Source organism: Mus caroli, unplaced genomic scaffold (genome assembly GCF_978045245.1).
Source record: "Mus caroli unplaced genomic scaffold, Mus_caroli_1 scaffold_11, whole genome shotgun sequence".
Lineage (NCBI taxonomy): Eukaryota > Metazoa > Chordata > Mammalia > Rodentia > Muridae > Mus > Mus caroli.
The window spans coordinates 116259418-116279377 of NW_028227266.1; the positions used below are offsets into that span (position 1 = coordinate 116259418).

The 19960-nt window shown below is 42.4% G+C and overlaps 1 protein-coding gene across 8 annotated transcripts in view; it reads right to left on the reverse strand.

The window, feature by feature from the left end:
- Nucleotides 1–19960, reverse strand: part of Rbms3 (RNA binding motif single stranded interacting protein 3) — a 1312983-nt gene that overhangs the window by 759413 nt on the left and 533610 nt on the right. For all 8 annotated transcript variants that reach the window (XM_085828159.1, XM_085828156.1, XM_085828158.1 and 5 more), the window contains exon 2: nt 14550–14723. In XM_085828159.1, coding sequence (XP_085684285.1) covers nt 14550–14723 — 174 coding nt within the window. The remainder of the gene's footprint in view (nt 1–14549; nt 14724–19960) is intronic.

Here is a 19960-nt window from a genome sequence, read left to right on the forward strand (position 1 = left end):
AACCCAAGGGCAGGTGTGTCAGAGGGCACTCTATCTACAGAGCTCAAACACAAGGGCAGGCATGTCAGAGGGTATGCCATGTACTGAGCTCAAACTCAAGGGCAAGTGTGTTAGAGGGTACACCATCTACTGAGTACAAACCTAAGGGCAGGTGCATGTTAGAGGGCACTCCATCTACTGAGCTCATACCCAAGGGCAGGGCAGGTGTGTTAGAGGGCACTCCATCTACTGAGCACAAATCCAAGGGCAGGTGTGTTAGAGGGCACTCCGTCTACAGAGCTCAAATACAAGGGCAGGTGTGTTAGAGGGCATGCCATCTACTGAGTGCAAACCCAAGGGCAGGTTCGTGTTAGAGGGTACACCATCTATAAGCTCACACTCAAGGGCAGGTGTGTTAGAGGGCACTCCATCTACTGAGCTCAAACCCAAGAGCAGGTGTGTTAGAGGGCACTCCATCTACTTAGCTCAAACCCAAGGACAGGTGTGTTAGAGGGAACTCCATCTACTTAGCTCAAACCCAAGGACAGGAGTGTTAGAGGGTATGCCATCTACTGAGCTCAACCCCAAGGGCAGGTGTGTTAGAGGGCACACCATCTACTGAGATCAAACCCAAGGGCAGGTGTGTTAAAGGGTATGTCATCTACTGAGCTCTTTCCCTGGCCTCTTGATGGGGAGCTTTTAGGAACAGCATTTTTGGGACAACAGATTTCTTGGTCTAGTTGGTCCTTATGTAATCTGAGATCTTAAAGGACTTGAGTGAATATGGCATTATTGCTCCCCAGAGACTCCCTAGACCACTGGGGACAGGAAAAAAGATGAACCAATATGCCTCCCCAAACGTATGACACCACTAAGTCACCCCTCACATAGCAGCACCAGTATCAATGAAGAACAGCTAAAGGTGGATCAATGAAAGGTAGGTCGGTTGGGTTCTTTACTCTGATTATCCATAAGTAGAACAAGGGGAAAAAAGAAACAAACTCATAGGATTTGTAATAAAAACAACTTTTCAAATAACACAAAGCTTTGCCTATTCTCACACAAAATAAGAATAGTGGGTTGGCGAGGTGGCTCAGCAGCGACACGTGCCTGGAGCAGAAGACTGAAAATCCTTAGAACCCATCATTGAAGGAAAGAACCAACTCCAAAGCTGTTCTCTGCTCTCTCTCTCTCTCTCTCTCTCTCTCTCCCTCTCTCTCTCCCTCTCTCTCTCCCTCTTCCCCTCCCCCTCCCCCTCTCTCTCTCCCTCCCTCTCTCTCTCTCTTTCTCTCTCTCTCTCCCTCTCTCTCTCTCTTTACACACACACACACACACACACACACACACACACACACACACACACATGTCATGTGCAAGCACACAATAGCGATGATTTTAAAATAAGTAAATAAGAATTGATTAACCTTGCACAACTTTTACAAACATTACTCATCAAAGTATACCACAAATCTTGGCACAGAGACACACACCTGTGAACTCAGCATTCCAGAAGCTATGGTAGTAGGACTGCAAATTCAAAGCTAGTTTGGGCTCTTTAGCTGACCTAGATAACACAGTGAGCTCTGTCTCAAAACCTACACAGGCAGGAAAATATATTTGCCTCGTGTACATCTGTCCAAATGTCATTATCTAATCACCTTGTGTGGGTCTTGTGCAGGTACCCACAGCTGTTGTGTGACCCTGTGTAGGTTTTTAATTTTTAAAACCTACTTTAATAAGTGTGCTTAAATGATTTAACCTCTCTTCTAGCCCACCACCCACCGGAGATAGAAGAAAGGAAAGATTACCAGGGTAAAGGAGGGTGTGGACCTGTTTAGAAATAGTTCTTTGGAGTGAATCTAATCTGCATCATCAGAATGTCAGAAGTTTAGTTCACAGAAATCAACACAGGTAGCTTGTTCCACTTGCAAGCACCATTTATGAATCAGCAAGGGAAGTTCGATTTAGAAGAAACCACAAGGCTCTGTCAATTGGCCCAAGTCCTTGGAAGTGCCAAAAAGCTGCCAGGACACCACCAGAAGTTCTTTGTTGCATTTCTCTCTATGAAGTCACAACAAATTATGACCACCAAAAAAGTGGCAAGGCAAATCAGCAAAGCCCAGTGTCAGCAATGTCCAGCAATGTCCAGCAATGACCAGCATAGAGTGACAAGGCAAACCAATACCATACAGCATCATCCACTGTCTGTTGGGCTATATTTATGTCCTTTCCAAACATTGCTTGTTCTCTCAAGCAATCACTCTAGCAAAACATCACATGCCTTTTTCCCAGGCTGCTTCTAGAAAAACAGAGAAACATGTCTGTTCTCAACAAAACATTCTCTGACATGTCTGCTTTAGCAAAAAAAAACATCCTCTCATGAGAGAGTTTCCAGAAAAACATCATATATGACACAACTGAGTCTCCAAAGAAACCAGAAGTTTCCATTTCAATCATGCTGCAGCAGCCACATCCCATCCCAAAGGCATGCCATCCTTAGACTCCTAGTTTCTTCCACCAAGGTCGAGGCAATCCAAATCCTGGCATAGGCGATGCAAATGATCTCCTACCTTGTCTAGAAGAGTTGTTGGCAGTGGATACTTTCTGGGGCAGCAACAATTATTCTTCGTTGAGGATGTGAACACTGGTAGGTTTCCATGCGCCAGTGGCTGACCTCATATCCATGCACACATGGGCAGCACTATCTGGACTTAGTGAGTTATAAAAATAGGCATGCAGTTGGGAAGAGGGGGTATGCTCGGGAGGATATGGTAGGACTGGAGGAGAAATGGGAATACATGATCGTATAAAAATGTCAAGCATAAAGAAAAAAAAAGTTTAACTAAAACTAATTGTAAATAGTGATAGCAACCTACTTATATAAAGTAACTATATTAATAACGAATAGTCAATCATTCCAGTGAGCCCTAGGCACAATCCACATACCCAGTACTAGGCCTGTAAACATGTATTTGTACATGAGCTCTGGGGATTGAACACAGGTTCTTAGGCTTGCAAAGTACATACTTCACTGACTGAACCATCTATCTCCCCAGGCTCCAAATATACAACTTTAATGTCTTAAATTACATACTAAATGAGAGGTCTGGTATACTTCTTCTCTGCTCCATCTTGCTGTGGGTATTAACTGTCTCCTTGTCTGTCCTGTATGTGCTACCTGCCCTGCGTGATTGCCTCGGTTAACCAAATACCAAGTATCTTCAGTACTATTCGTGGTTCCTCATCAGTGTCTGTCAAATACCTCCCCACAAATAGAGCAAGAAGGAACACTGAATTAAGATTTAAAGACATCTTATTTTAGAATAATTATACATTATTTTTATTATTAGTTTTTATTATTGATATATATCAATAACATTTGCCTACCCCCCCCCCAAAAAAAAGGGTTAAGAGGCCGATCAGCAGCATGTTAAGCCTAAAAACCATGATGCTTCTCAAAGGGGAATGATGAGCGTGCAAGCATGTGAGGCCATTGTTCGCTTCACATTCTCGTTTTAATATGACCGTGTCTGCCGTGTCCCCCGCAGAGGTCACAGAATACTGCGAAAGGTCATTGTTGACAGCCCCAGCATCTAGCACAGTAGGGATGATGAGCCAGAGTCCTCCTCCATCCGTGCCTTCTGTAACAGTGCTGTTGCCCTTTCCCTTCGTCTTTTAATTCTTCTCATGTGTTGGATTCCTTGTTATAAAGAGAATTTCATCTCACCCCCATTGTCATCATGAATCTTAACAAGATTCTAAGCAGTCATCTAAAAATCCCAGGAAATAGTGTATTTCTATATGGTTAATAATTCAAATTGACCTATTTTTAGTGGGCTATTTGCTTAGATTAACACATTTTAAGTTGAGTGTGTGTGTGTGTGTGTGTGTGTGTGTATACACTCACGTTGCAATGTGCACATGGATGTTATAGGACAACTTGAAAATCATCAGGCTCAGTGACCAGCACCTTGACGCAGTGAGCTACCTATTCAGCCCAATGCTAAGATTAATTTTTAAATGATGGTGTTTATTATCCCCTTGAGAAATAGCTCAGTGGGTGTCCTATGGCTGTAGTCCTTGAGGAACAGGGACAAGAGGATTAGCAGTTAGTCATCCCTGGCTATGCAGCCCAGTTTGAGCCTCAGTTAAGACCCTTCCTCAAAAGACTAGCAAACCAACCAACTATCTAACTGACTAGCTAGTGACCAAGTTACCAGTGCTCAACTAGTCAATGAATCAACCAAACAGCCAAATGCAGAAGAGACTGTCAGAGTTGGGATAGAAGAAGAGGAGCTATCACAAAGTTCCAGGAAACACAGGCCTCTGAGGCAGGAAAGGTGGCCATGCCTGTTAGACGCTTCAACATGTTTCCCAACACCTTAAATAGATTCCGAATTATATCCATCTAAGTTAGGCACTGAAGAGGTAACCGGATGCCACAGGTGACAGTGGCTGGGTGGTACCCAAGGGGAATGAAATGCCAGGACTCCAAACTATGGGAAAGCAATCTCAGGAGAGAGAAGATGCCCCAAGTGGTACCAACTGGCAGTCTGGGAACTTCTTTGATGACCCAAGTTTTAATATCAGTGTAATATGCACCTACTAGGTGGCTTGCAGGGGATAACCCTGTGCTGAGCAGCCTTTAGCGTACCAGTGAATTTTACAGAAGGACCTCGTGTAGAGAGCTGTGTTTTCCTACTTTTAGGAGGGAGGAACTTAACGTTGGGACATTCTCTGACTTTGCTTGTGTCTGAGTATCCATCTCGTATCCGCTACCTATCGAATTCAATTCTGTAGTCCCATGTATTGTGGGAGCATTATTACAGCTTCCCATGTTCCAATGTCCCAAAGTCTTGCTCACATTTACCCCTGGAGAAGCACTTTAGACCCATCAGGTATCCATCTGTCCCCACATACTCTTTTCGAACAGTTTCATGAAACATGAATATATGGACTCTTATTATGTTCCACTTATTTCCCCTTCCTGTCTTCATCGTTGCTCTTAGTGAGGAATAGAGTATGCACCCAATGTATGCATTCTACATGGAGACATGCCTTATTCAGGGTTGAAAAGAGATGAGGGGTCATGGCTGGGACTCACGCACTCTAGGGAGGCTCTGGAGTACACATAACTGCGAAAGCATAGGCTGGAAGCAAACATTCTTTTGCAAGGAAAGTCTTAGCCCCTGAAGGATTATGCAAAATAAGGGGAAGATCTTAAGATAGGAACACTCAATGCCTTCTCCTTGAGCCCTGGACAAATAAGAATCGACAAGCAAGCCATATGGCCAAATATTGCAGCTGATACAAGCTTAGTTTTAAATATTGTGATATAAACAGGAATTAGGTTTTAGTGTGTAATTCCTACCACTTTTCTCTGCCCTGAGCATGGTGTTGTATGCCTGTGGTCCCAGCACCTTCAGGAGGTAAGGCTAGAGGGCTGCCGATGACGGAGAGTGGGCAACCAAGTGATGCCAATGAGGCTTCAGATGCAAACAAACAGGCCCCCTGTCCCATCCTCGGGAACTGCAGAATAACCTATACCTTCACACTAATGTCAAGCATTTAATGCCTTTTTTCCTTGCCCTGATACTTTGTGGGGTGGTGAGATTATAGCTGATTGACCAGTATTTTTTGGTGAAGAACAATTCAAAGAAGCAAAGCATGGTGTTAGTGGCTACGTTTAGCCGGATTTACAGTGACCGTCGGGAAAATGGGGAGGAGAGCTGGAATACTTGAAAAGTTAACATCCTCCAAGGACAAAAATCTGTTTAAGTGATTGGCACTGAGAAAAGGAGTCCACATGAATTAAATAAGACGTTTGGAGGGGGCCAGAGAGAGGGCTCAATGGTTAAGAACATTTGCTACTCTTCTAGAGGATGTAGGTTCAACTTTCTGCACCTACATGGCTGCTCACAACCATTTGTAACTCTAGTTCCAGGGGATTGGATACCATCTTCTGGCCCCTGTGGACACACACACACACACACACACACACACACACACACACACTGAATAAACAAACTAACAAATGAATACATTTTTTTAAAAAAAGAAAAAATGTGTTGAGGACATCTCAGAAACATGCAAAGCCCCTAAAATCAAAATGTTTTCCACTTGATCTGAAACATCTAGATTTGTGTGATAAATAAAATGTTTTTCTTTATAAGCTTGTTTGTCTAGGATATCGATGTGTTGTTATAGTAATGCAGTTATAAACAGTTAGTGAAACTAACCAATACAACAAAGAAAGAGACAAAACTGAATACAAACTGAACAAGCTCCTGGATTAAATGGGGAAAAAAAAGCAAAGGTTTAAGATGTAGCAGTTTAAGAAGGAGATAAGAGGACTTTTATTTAACAATATAATAAAAGAAAACATTAAAAACCTAGATACAGGATATAAATGTTCACATATAAGAAGATCAAAGTTTCCCCATAAGAGTGAGTCTAAGCAATACCACATGAACACAAGTTGTAAGCAATAGTCAAGAAAAAAAGTTATATCCTAAAACTCAAAGTTAAGAAGCAGACAACATACAAGAGCATCCTAATAAGGCGAACACATATTTCTTAGCAGAGTCTATACAGGTTTGGGGAGAATTGAATTATATATATAAATGATTAGAGGAAATTCCTCCACAAACTAAGGATGCTCTCTGTCAAAGCACTAAGTACTTTCCAGAAAAGCTGTAACTGAGGGGGAGTCTGTAACTGAGGAAGAACTTGCAACTGAGGGAAGCTATAACTGAGAGAAGCTGTAGCTGAGAGAAAAGCTATAATTGAGGAAGAAGCTATAAAAAAGGGAGAAGCTGTAACTGAGGGAGAAGCTATAACTGAGGGAGAGTCTGTAACTGAGGAAGAATCTGTAATTGAGGGAAAAGCTATAACTGAGAGAAGCTGTAGCTGAGAGAAAAGCTATAATTGAGGAAGAAGCTATAAAAAAGGGAGAAGCGGGGCTGGTGAGATGGCTCAGTGGGTAAGAGCACCCGACTGCTCTTCCAAAGGTCCAGAGTTCAAATCCCAGCAACCACATGGTGGCTCACAACCATCCGCAACGAGATCTGGCGCCCTCTTCTGGAGTGTCTGAAGACAGCTACAGTGTACTTACATATAATAAATAAATAAAATCTTTAAAAAAAAATAGGGAGAAGCTGTAACTGAGGGAGAAGTTGTAGCTGAGAGAGAAGCTGAGAGAGAAGCTATAACTGAGGGAAGCTATAAGTGAGAGAAACTGTAACTGAGGAAGAAGCTGTAACTGAGGGAAGACATTAATTCCAGAACTGTCTTATATAAAAGTTCTCTAAGTTAAAAAGAAAACATGGTAATTAGAAACATTTAAAATATAGAACTTACTACTAAAAGTAAGTACAGAGTCAAATTCAGTGTAGTAGTGTAAGGACAGTGCTTGGATCACTTTTCTTTAGTATGAAGGTTAGAAAACACAACTCCTGGGGCTGGCGAGAGCTCAGAGACTACCGTCACTTAGGGTTCTTTCAGAGGACCAGAGTTCAGGTTCCCTGCACCTCCAGCTCCTTGAGACTCAATGCCCTCTTCTGGCTTCTGCGAGCACTGCACACACACACACACACACACACACACAAACACACACACACACACACACTACAGAATTACAGAACAAAACAAATAGAAAAACAAAACTACCAAAAGGCCAAATTATTAACAACAGTAATAGTAAAAAATAACATGTTAAGTGACTCATAAATATGTAAAATGTATTGTCAAATAATTTTAAGAATGAGGTGGAATAGGAGTTTAGAGGGTTTTTTGTTGTTGTTGTTATTGTTATCAATCAAGTATGTCATTATAAATTTAAAATTCCCTATTAGAACTATAAGTTCTCCCCAACCCATGTGTTTGTGCACACACACACACACACACATACACAGCATGCACAAAACTAAAAATCTACAGTAGATACTTAAAGTTAAAATGTAAGACATCAAAGCATTCTGCTATGCTTTTGATCATTTGATATAAACACTTGGGGGTGGATCACAGCTGAAGAATGGAATCAGCTGACAGCTTTTGTACTCACAAATGAGGCCTCCAAAGCTAAACATAACTGACTGCTGCCCAGAGAGCCCGCTGGTGGTCTCTCCAGGTGCCTTGGGCTTTCTCCAATGCTGTGAGGGGGTCCAAAACAGCACGGTCTTGAGGGGGTGTTCAGAAAGCAAGCTCTTCAGGAGAACCACTGGCAGTTGGCAACTGGGTGACCTTTTTACTAGACTCTGCCCACTAGAATTAAGTCCTGAGGCTCAAAAAGTTGTAAGGAAGACATTTAGGTTGGGCAGCATCCCAGTATGGAGCAAGACTGTAGAGTAGACAGTGCTATTACAGCCACCTTGACAAATATCAAGATGCACTATGCTCCTGTATCTAGCTTTTTTTTAGTCAATGGTTAATACACAATTATGTTTTTTAAACCGCTGTTCACTGGACATCCTAAATGATGTCGGCCGTGTTAGGACTAGCTCCATATGTTTAGTGGTGAAGAAGGAATTGGAGGAAAAGGCTAGCCTTTAATACGGAATTCTAGGAAGGGGGTGCTGAATGTGTTTAATCTCTTGGTCTCTGGAGAAGCTGGGCAGGGCAGGAAGGAGCCATGACACGAAATCAGAAATTTAGGAAAAATGACCATTGAGTATCCTAAAAGGACTTTGAAAAAGAGAATTGTATGACCTCTCTCAATTTTAGGTTTTTATTTTAAGTTTAAATCATCCTGTTTTAGGTCGTGACAATAGCTCTTCTCCCCTCTCACAGACACAGACACAGACACACACACACACACACACACACACGGAGAGGAAACCCCCATGGTTCCCAGAGTCTGGCTAATGATTCCGTGGGCCCTTCCCCCTGTTGCTGTGCTCCTGGAACATTCTTTAGACCTTGAGGAGATGGGCCCCAGGAAGATTTATGTGCAAGGGATATGAGTTTTCATTTTACTTGTTTGTTTGTTTGTTTGTGGTAAAGGACTAGATTGGGGGACTATGCAATATATCTTCTAAACCTGAATATTTCTGAGAGGAAAGGGGACACTATTAATAACTATATGAAGAAATCAGCATTTAAGGAACATTTTAGAAATTATGTTAGAAGCGTTCTTATGTAAATAGCTACCATCCATCTGCCTCAATTTAGAACAGAAAAACTGGGTTTCAGGGGAAAAAAAAATCTAACTCCTATTTGTGAGCTTCCATAATTTGAAAACACTGTATCAGGGTTCTCCACCCGAATGCTGTAAGCTTTTAAACACAGTTCTTCATGTTGAGGCGACTCCCCAACCATAAAATTATGTTGTCGCCACTCTATAGCTGTAATTGTGCTACAGTTGTGAGCTGTAATGTAATCTGATATCCTGCACTATAGGGTAAGCAAGTCCACATATCACTGAAGAACTCTTCTGTCCTGGATTCCTTCCTGTAGCTGTGATCTAAAACACCCTGACACCATGCTCCCTAGGGAAGGAAGGATTTATTTGGCTTATGCTTCCAGTTATAATGCATCACTGAGGAGAAGTTGAGGCAGGAACCAACCCAAAGCTAGTCACATGATATGACACCGGGTCAACGGAGAAAAGCTACCAAAGGATACCCGGTCAACAGAGAAAAACCAGATGTCGCCAGATTTCCTTGCTTGCTGCAGCTGAGCACGCCTCTGATGGCTTTCTGCACTCATATGCTCCAGAGCCCAGTGCAGGAACAGGTGCAGCCCACATCGAAGGTGAGTCAATTAGCAACCATGACAATCCTCCTACAGGCCACTCTGATCCAGGTGATCCCTGATCCAGGCTCTCTTCTAGATTGTCTTGAGCACATTTAAAACCAATCAGCAATTTTCTTTCACTATTGTCTTCAGTGAGATACCTATAACTTTCAGGGAAAACAGCAGAACTAACAAATGTCTCATAAATTAGCCTTTCAGTGACTGGATACTGTGATTATGATAGGCCCAGTAAACCAGGATGTCCCTGGTCTGATCCATAAACCGTGACAAATCGTTCCTTTCTAAGATGGAAGGAATTTTGTGATCTGAATTCATTAGGAACCTATGTTTGGGGAGACTCCCATAGATTATTCGGGTGATCCCTCAAAAGTCACCACAAACACCTTTAAGTCGGAAGTGGGAGAGGTCAGATACCAGACAGAGAGGTCAAGGTGAAGAAGATGAGAAGACAGAGGTTTGAAGATGCTGTATTGCTAGTCTAAATGATCAGAGACAGCCCTGAGCCAACATGCACTGGCGATGTCTCACCATAACTAGAAAAGCAAGAAACCCTTTACCTAGAGCATCTTCAAGGCTCTTCAGAGAGCGCTTCCCAACTAGCTCCTTGATTTTGGGTCAGTGAGACTCTCAAGACGCTGACCTTCAGAACTGTTGGAGAATGCATGCGTGGTATTTTGAGCCTCTGCGTTTGTGGTGGTTGGTTTCTTTAGTCTCGGGAAACTACCACGGTGAGATGCAGAAGAGCTCTGAGAAAATACTTGCTCAGGTTGGGGATAGTGAAATTTTGAGATGTAAGTAAAGCTATCGGCTTCGTGTTGCTAAGGAAACATTCCTGGGATACCAGGGTTCCCCGCTTGCACGTGAACAGAAGCAAAAGGAAGTCTGTTGACTCATATGGGCTGAACACACGTGGGCTGATGTTCCCGAAACCCCAGGAAATTAGAGAACTGGAAATATTTAATCAGCCTGGAGAGCTCTATACAAAGACAAGCGTTTCGTGAGGTAGGCAGAGCAACCGTCGCCCCACTAAATTATATGACTCAAGGAAAACTCTGAGAATCCATGCAGATAATATTGCAGAACTGTGGTCTGAGACCACAAAACCTCTGTGGTTCCCAGGCTTCATGGAAACGATGGAATCTGTTTTCATGTCTCTGTAGCCCCAAATATCTCTCTAGTATTTCAGCTGGCAAAATGGGTTCAAGTGAAAATTATGAGATAGTCAATGTCTTTCAGTGGGGTCACCCTAACCCAGCTCTCGAGACCTCCCAGTAGTGAATAGTGGTTCACAGCGAATACTGGCTTATGGTCTGATGAACTCACTAGTCCTCACAAGGCGACAGCAGAGGTGGGTGAGGGTAGGAGAGTCCTGAGTGTAATGTGATCTGCTCAGGCCTGGGAAGACAAGTGGAAAGAAAGCCTAACTGTTGGGTTAAAGGAGGAATATCAAGGGAGCATGAGAGTGACCTTGAACTCAGAAACGTAACATTGAGCTTCCCTTCTAAGAATATTCTAATCTGTTATTTCTATTCATCTCCTTTCCTTTGTGCGATCTAACAGTTGCTGGGTGTAAGGAGTCAGAAAGGGGCTGGACAATCTCTGGTTTGCCTGCTAGTTTAGAACACAGGCTAATGTGTATTTTTCAACCCTACCAACGGATGTAAAATTAAGGATTCTACAATTCAAATGTTCATCGAGGGAGTCTCATGCACATTGAAATGAAATGATTAGAAAAAGCTGCATCTGGAATACAAATATGTCATTATTCTCAGGGGAGATGATGGCATGAGATACCGTGATAGAAGACAGTGCGGGAAATAAGATAAATATGAAAACTGGGGAAACTGAGGTAGTCCATGTTTGCATTAAGTTGTATACTGTGAGTTGTGTAACTTTGGGTAAAATACCTAATTTTTCTGTATTTAACTACACTAAACTTTAAAACAATGATAATGATCATAAATACCTCCTTGGATTATTTTAGGGAAAAAGTATATATGATATAGTAACAAGTTTGGAAAATGCTAAATATGCAACAAATATCAGCTGTTTTAGATGACATTAAAGTCAGTGAGTATATGACTAGAAATCCTTTATTATATTATGATCTGCCTTCTTTTGGTTTGAAAAGGAATGACTAAGGGAAAAACTAATTAGGAAATGTGGAACTGGTTACCAAAGTAATGCTTATTAAGATATATGCAAATTGTATGATCACTATGGAAAGGTGCACATGTTTTTGAGCATCAAGTAGATCCAAGGTTAGAATAAACGGCTACTCGAGTCTCCCGGGGACGTGTGCATGGCCTCTGCTTTCTTTCTCATTGCTCTCTCAGGTGACTCTCAGCAACTGTTTCCTCAGGTTGGGACATTTTAATGAGGCTGAGAGAAGGTTCAATCGGTAAAGTGCTTGCGGTGCAAACCTTAGGACCTGACTGCAGTCCCAGAACACACGGAAAATCCCAGTGATGTGGGGCTCTATTCTAATCCCAGCACGGAGGAGGTGGAGACAGGACGATCTCTGGGCCTCACTGGCCAGTCGGCCTAGCTAGCTTGGCAAGAAAGAGGCCAGTGAGAAATTCTGTTTCCAATCAAGGTGGATGGCCCCTGCAGAGACACAACTTAGTGCATCCTGACCTCCATACATATGCACACCTATGTACAACTGCACTACATGTATAACCACACAAACAACACTTTAGTGGTTTTTTTCCACCACAGTTGGGTATAATATAGACTTCTTCCTCTAGATGACAAAATGCTACTTACTGTGTGTGCTGACTAGTTTTGTGTCAAGTTGACACAAGCTAGAGTCATCTGAAAATGTTCCATTGGGAAAATGTCTCCATAGGATCTGACTTAAGGATCGAAGGGAAAGGACCCATCCCTTTGTGGATTGTGCCATCCTTAGGCTGGTGGTCCTGAGCTCTATGAGAAAGCAGGATAAACAAGCCACTGGAGCAAGCCAGTAAGCAGCACCCCTCCATGGCCTCTGCATCAGCTCCTGCCTCCAGGTTCCTGCCCTGCTTGAGTTCCTGCCCTGCCTTATTTCAGTGATAGATTATAATGTTGACGTGTAAGCCACATCCCTTTCTCCACAACTTGCTGTTGGTCACGGCATTTCAACACAGCAATGGTAACCCCAAAGAAGACATCATGGCTACCCACTTTCTCTCTGACTCTACCTTTTATTTTCTTCTCTCCAGGCTCCTTCGCACGAACTTTTTCCTGTGTGGGTTTCTGTTTCTCCTGAGATCAGCACAGATGCCTTACCCTGTCATTCACTTGGAGTTTGAGAATGGACTTAACTGACCACCTAATCTCAGAGCAGCATCCACACTCACTCTCCAACACAACAATCTAGAGTCTCTGCATGGGATTTAACCCTGCTCAATGGTTTTCTTGTTCATTTGCTTCTTCTTATCTTTCTTTATAGGCCATAAGACTATTTATAGGTATACACACTGATGTTCCCATTCTTTAGAAAAGGAGAACATGTTAATAGTAAACAATTATAAATATAAACATAATAATACGGATGGCTAATGTTGGAAGAGAGAATAAGAATAGTTATTAGGCATCTTCTCAGCCATTTAAAGTGCCTAAAACTATCCTCATGTACACATTCTTATTTGCTTATTAATCCATCATCTATACATATCTTTACTTAGATGTAGTTGTGGATGACCTTGAACTCCTCGCTCGCCTGCCACCACACCCCAAGGGCTACAATCACAGCTGTGCACAGCCATGCCTGCTGTGCAGAGTGCTGGGGAATCAGAGCCAGGCCTTGGTATAAGCCATAAGCAACACTGTTAGGAGAGTTGACTTTCCATCAATTAGTGCATGTATTGTCTGTCACATGTCCAACCGGATACCAAAAGTTTATACTGAGTCAAAAGCGCCTTCCGATTTAAATCAGTTATTTCCACCTTGCCTTTGAACAAAGTCATAGCAATTCTCATTTTGAGTAAATTAGCTTCCAGTATCTTTACAACACGTTGCTTTAACTTGGAAACCCTTCATAATTTATAGCTTCATAATTGTTAAGTTTTAACCACGTGGTCAAGTATAGAAGTCTAGATCCAACGGTTGAATGGCTGCAGGCCCTGCATCTACCAGGGCTGAGCAGCCGGAGGAGATGTGCAGAGCCCTGCAAAGACCTGTGGTCAGCTCTGTAACAATCAACATGATCTCCCTGGATAACAGTCATCACAGTGTGATTTTCAGTAATACAAAAACCTTAGTGTACAGTGGTTGGATCAGGACAAATGGCAAAAAGAGTCATCTTATTCTAGAAGGTTTTCAGATTCCATGAGTTGGTTTATTCCGCCTGCCCTGTAAGTCACTTATACTAACAACCTGAGTTCTATGTCGTAGCATCTAGTAAATATCTCTGGCCATTTACATCTGTACAAATAATCCAAAAGACCGTGGAGCAAAGTGACAGTGTACAGAATCCTCTAACTTCTCTCTCAGTTTTACATTCCTTTCCTTCCCTAGCACAACAGTGACCAACAAGATTCATAATCAACAGCCAAGAAGCAGCCAGATGAGAATAAAACAGAAATAGCCACACCCTCAACCTCACCCATGCACCATTCTAAAAATCATGCCAATCTGCTCCGAGTACGAATAACTTGGAATAGAGTATCAGCCGCCAGCCAGACATTTATCATCTAAATGCCAAAGACATTCCCACATCTCACCGGTTTCCCTAGAGAGCAGTAGGTTTTAGGAAAATGATCCATTTCACAGAAAGACCAACTTAAAATACAACCGTGCCAAGTGTCCGAATACAGAGATGTGGTACTCACCACGGGGTGGCCAGTGCAGTATGTATAGCTGGCATGAGACTGGTAGTGTAAGCTCGCTCTTGGGAAGGAGTATGTGTTCCAGGCAGGTTGGCTGTTGCTCCACTGGGAGCTGAAGCCAGGGCTCATGGTCACTCGTGACTTGCCACTTTGATAGGCTCTCACTGTGGAGTTGGACTGTGGAGAAAAAAAAACAAAAAAGACCTGATGTAAAGACAACTGTGTCCAAAGCAAGGCAGTCACACAGCATCGTGCATTCTCCTGTATGGACAGGGTAGACAACTCAGCTAACCATGGAACCAGCCACTGGCTGAGGAAGAAACATTAAATTCTCTTCTGATTAAGATGACCGTGTCTTCCCTGCATTACAGATTTGCCTAGATCGACAAGCGCATAGCGCATAGCATTGAGGACACTGACCTTGTCAAAGACCATATTCCCCCTAGCTACAATGTACAAGTGCATCCTTTAGAAGTGAGTGATGCTTTGGTGGGGGTAATAACCACCCTACCTTTAATTATGCAAATGACCTTCTGCACAGAGGTTACCTCGGACCTTCACCACTAGTCTTATTCTCCTGTGGTAAATAAGAATTTTATTATGACAATCAGACTGAGACACAGATCGGTGCCCACTCTAAGTGGCCTTCATGTTCTATGGGTCTATTGCTCTCCTGGGGAGACACTGGCCGAAGTCTTGGCACACTCCAGCAGGTCACCATTTTACCACCTCAAGTTAGCAACTTAGTGCAGGGCTTGAAATAGCAATTGACCCCCAACCAGTTCCACCCATGTCACTGAAAATGGAGGAGTGGTAAAATATTAATTTTCCATATGTCAAGCGGAATTGACTGATCACAATGACATATAGGGTAGAATATACTGCAAACAAAACTCCCTTGTTATCTCCTTTGTCTTTGGATGGCCACAGATTAGCAGGCATATAATAGTTTCTTTTCAGAGAACACTTTCTATCATCAGATTGTGAGAACCACTTATCCCAGTAGCGCAGTGACTTTCACAATAAATCCTATTTATAAATCCATGGCACTTGCCAACTCAATCACTGGGAAAATGTGCTAATCGTATTGCTATTATGTTCTGTAAACCCAGTGGGAAAGAAACTTGCATCCAAGATCCCGTGTTCCTGTTGGGCTAGATTCTGATATGAGGCACCTAGACTACCAACATTTCTGAGGACAGATCTTAGCATCTTGGGATAGCTAGACCTGGAGAGAAATTCATTCCTTTAATAAGAAAAATCCAAAAGTTTAATCCATAGAATCAGCCTTGTGGAGGCGGCCAGTCATATCCAGGTGTCCGTGCTCCTTCATGCCCTCCGCCCATCATCATGATAACTACCTGTGTAGTCCACAGAGGTCAAGTGTCAATAGGCAGACTTAACCATCAGAAGTGGTTACCAAGGGACTGGGAGCTGACTCGGTCAATAAAGGGCTTACCATACAAGCAGGAGGACCCGAGATTAGGTTTCCAGCATCCACAGAAAAGCCCAGTATAGAGAGAGAATGGGTCCTACCACTAAACTTCCCCTGGGCCCCACTGCAGTCTCACTTCCTGCCCCGTGGAAATCCCGACCCTCACAAACTCAGTTGCTTTCCTGGATAACTCTTCCATGACTCCTGCTTATTATAATTCATGGATATTGTTTCCACATTGACGTGAGTCAGAAATCTGACATTTTATGTACAGAGAAGCTTGTGACCTGATTGTCCACTTCTCCTAGTTCAGTTTTGTTCACTAATGGCTGCCACGCTCTTAGTGACCGTTGACATGGCACACAGTGTGGTCTTTCTCCTGTTCCCCATCTGTTGTAACATTCACACTCAAACTGGGTCTTTCATTGTATGTAATTTCTCTTATTCTCTCTCTCTCTCTCTCTCTCTCTCTCCTCTTTCTCTCTCAAATTCCATTCTCCAGTTTTAAACTATCTGCTGGATAGAATATATAACTCTTGATCACTAAAAGGAAACCAAAATTTAAATTATCATGCAAAAAAAAAAGAGAGAGAGAGAGAAAGAAATGGGTTATTTGCTTTACTCTAAACCTTTATCTTCCCATACCTAATTTTGAAAAGCATTACAGCTACATTTTGAAAGCAACTGCCTTAAGTCTTCGTAACGTTGACTCATTTCCAACATCAATGACCAGGGTCATTAAATCCCATTGAAAATTTTTAGTGGTTCATAAAGTGTTTTGTTCTCTCTCTGCTTCCTTCTCACTCTCCACGGTTAAGGCTCCAATCAGTCCATCAGTTTACAACAGAACTTCTGGAATGGAGCGATGATCTTCCAATGTAAGCTTGGACAGACCCTTCACAATGTAGTTGGCGCCAGATTTTCTACAAGCATGCCTTTACTGTATTTCTTCTGGCTGAAACATGTTCTTTTTTTTTTTTTTTTTTTTTACTTTTTAACGTATTAATACCTCTTGACCAACTTTCCCTTCTAATATTTTCCTGGCTGACACTTTAAAGGCAATTACTGGGTCTGTTCTATGTAACATTATCTATTATAAAACGATTGACTCCCTGTCTTTGTATTTTCCATAGAATGCTAAATGCCCATATTATCCCTTTTAAATGAGAACAAGCACTTTAAAACATTGGTCAAATTGACTAGATCATCCTGCTATTAACAATCTAAAGGCAAAAGATACTGGGATGGCTACTGGCTCCCAAGAGGAGCTAAAACACCACTGGTCATGAAGAGAATGTAAATAAAGCTGGAGCAGTATAGCAGGTCTATACTAGCTAGAACTAGATAACTAAAGAAAAATAGCCAACAACACTAAATGTTCTTATGAACAGAGGTCTTCATTTCACCAAGTTATTTCGCCAAGAGAAAGTACATGAACACAAAAAAAAGATTTCATATGAATATGATGAGTGGGGAAGCTATCATTGTTATTTTGCTAAGTGGCCACACCAAACTGCCTTCTAAATATTTAATGCTTGTTTTGACAGATCTGTCTGACTTTCAACCTTGGTCAGAAACACTTCTTTTTTGCAGTGGGAAGCACTTAATGCGGAGATTCATAAGTGGTCACAACGCTAAGAATAAATGACCGAGTGCTTAGCATTAAATAAGACATCTGGCTCAACCCTATGATCCCCGGAATGCTCGAGGAACAATGTGGAAGAGAGATTGGGAAGAAGGTACAAATATGAGGGAGGGAATGGGGGTGAGCGCTGTGAAGCGCCACCTTCTGGGCAGGCTGTGGCGGGACAAATAGGAGAGGATGGGGATGGGTGAGTGCTGTGAATCACCGTCTTCTGGATAGGGCATGGCTGCTGCACTCATCAATGCTCAGCAGCTAAGGTCATCTGTACTAACCTGCACCCAACTAAACCAGTCAAGTTAGCATGCATGGGGTGGGGCTCTCAAGGCCCCACCTCTAGATGAGGGACTACTGATAGCTGATGGCCACTAGCGGAGAGAAAACTGTTCCTCTTTAGGGTTGTGGCCACTGGTAGGCTGCCCCTGCTCCAGTGGCTGGCCCCACACCTATGTGAACACAGCTAGCAATAACTGGACTCAGTCGGATATTAAAAAAGGAAAAGAAGGTCACAAAGTTAGGGGTAGAAATTTAGGGGATTCTGAGAGGCAATCAAAGGTGGGAAAGGGGGGGGGTAGATAAAATCAAAGTATGCTGTACACATGCTTAACAGTCACAAAGAATAAATAAAATATTATTTAAAAAATAAAAACTGGTTTATTCATATCTCCAATTTGGAAATTGCCATCAAGGTACAAGTAAAAGAATAGATTTTTAAAATTGAGGTATATTTACAATATGGAATACCTTTTAGCTATCAGTATAAACAGACTCCTGGTATACACCAATAAATGCAAATATTAAAACCATAACAAATTAAAGATGATAGAGGCAGCAGAATAAGTATATATGATATCATTTATTTAAGGACTGAAGTAAAAAAAATATGTCCATAAGCTACTATGCCTAACCAAGAAGCTACCTCCAACTGAAGACCACTTGCAAAGGAAATGTTTATTTTCTCCAGAGAAGTCTCAGTGGACTCCACACACTTAAGAACAGGCCCTGAGCTCAACAGTAGACTGCTAACACAGAACAAACTCAATGGTAATTCTGGATAATTTTTTTCTTATGTTGTTTTGTTTGGGCATAGTTTACCTTACTGCTGTGTTTCTTGTCTATTGTGCTCTCCAATTTTGTGTTTTTTATGGGTTTTGTTTGTTTGTGTGTGTGTGTGTGTTGTGCCCTTTAGTTTTAAAATGTGCCTGCTGTGTTTCTAAAGAGAGAGAGGGAGAGAGAGAGAGAGAGAGATCGGTTGGAGTTGGATGGGTAGACAGGTGAGAAGGGTCTGGGAGAAAATGGAAAGCAAAAGTATGATCAGAATGTATTTTATAAAAACATTTATTTTCATGAAAAAAGAAGACCATGAATGTATATAAAAAGAGAAACCAGGTGTGATTGCTGAGCAACCTTAAGAGAAATGAATTTCGAATAGAAAAAAAAAAAAGAGTTTTCCATGGAAACAGAAACGCTTGCTGTCTTATTTGGGGATCACTATATAGATGTGCGCAACTGCCAACACTCACCTAAGTGAACAGTCGGCCCCTCTGCCCTTTAGTCTCTCTTAATTATATTTCGATCAAAGAAAAACATGTGGTGTTGCAAAAGCAGTAGAAATCGAATCCACAACGATGACAAAAGGAAAGAATGGCTGAGTTATCTCCGGCTCCTCCTTCCCTGGGCTCTGTAACAGGCTAATCTGAGCTCCATATCCTTCCTCTCTTTGGCACACCTTCTCCGAGCCATGCCAGGGAGCATGTGACAGCCCCAAGGCAGGAAGCCAGAGGAAAGAGCAAAGAGGCTGGACAAAGGGCTTCTGAATAGCCAAAAGCTGGCAGTTCTGCCTCCCCGTCTGCCAGGGCAGGGGTCAGGAGCTGCAGACAAAAGAACCCCCTTGCATGCTTCCAGAAGGCCTCAGTGGGTCAATCCACACTATCAGTGCTAGCAAAAAGAGGCAGAAGAAGAATGCATTCAGAAAATTAGTAGTGTGGGGGCTGGGGACTTAGCTCCATTGGTAGAATGCATGTGCAGCAAGCTAGAAGCTCTGAGTTTCCATTTCCAGAACTTATAAACTGAACGTGGTAAGCACTCGGGAAGTGGAGGCAGAAGCATTTGAGGTCCAAGGTCATCCTCTGGGTTAAATAGTGAGTTTGAGGCCAACCTAGGCTATAAGATACCTCATCTAGAAGACAGAGTAAAGAGACTGGAAAAAGAAGAGGGGTGGAGGGAGGAAGAGAGAGGCACAGATAGAGACACAAAGAGAGCATAAAAGGAAGCAAGAAGAAAAAGGTCGTAAGCCCTCACTAGATTCCTGGATGCAATTGCATGTGGGCTTCAGCA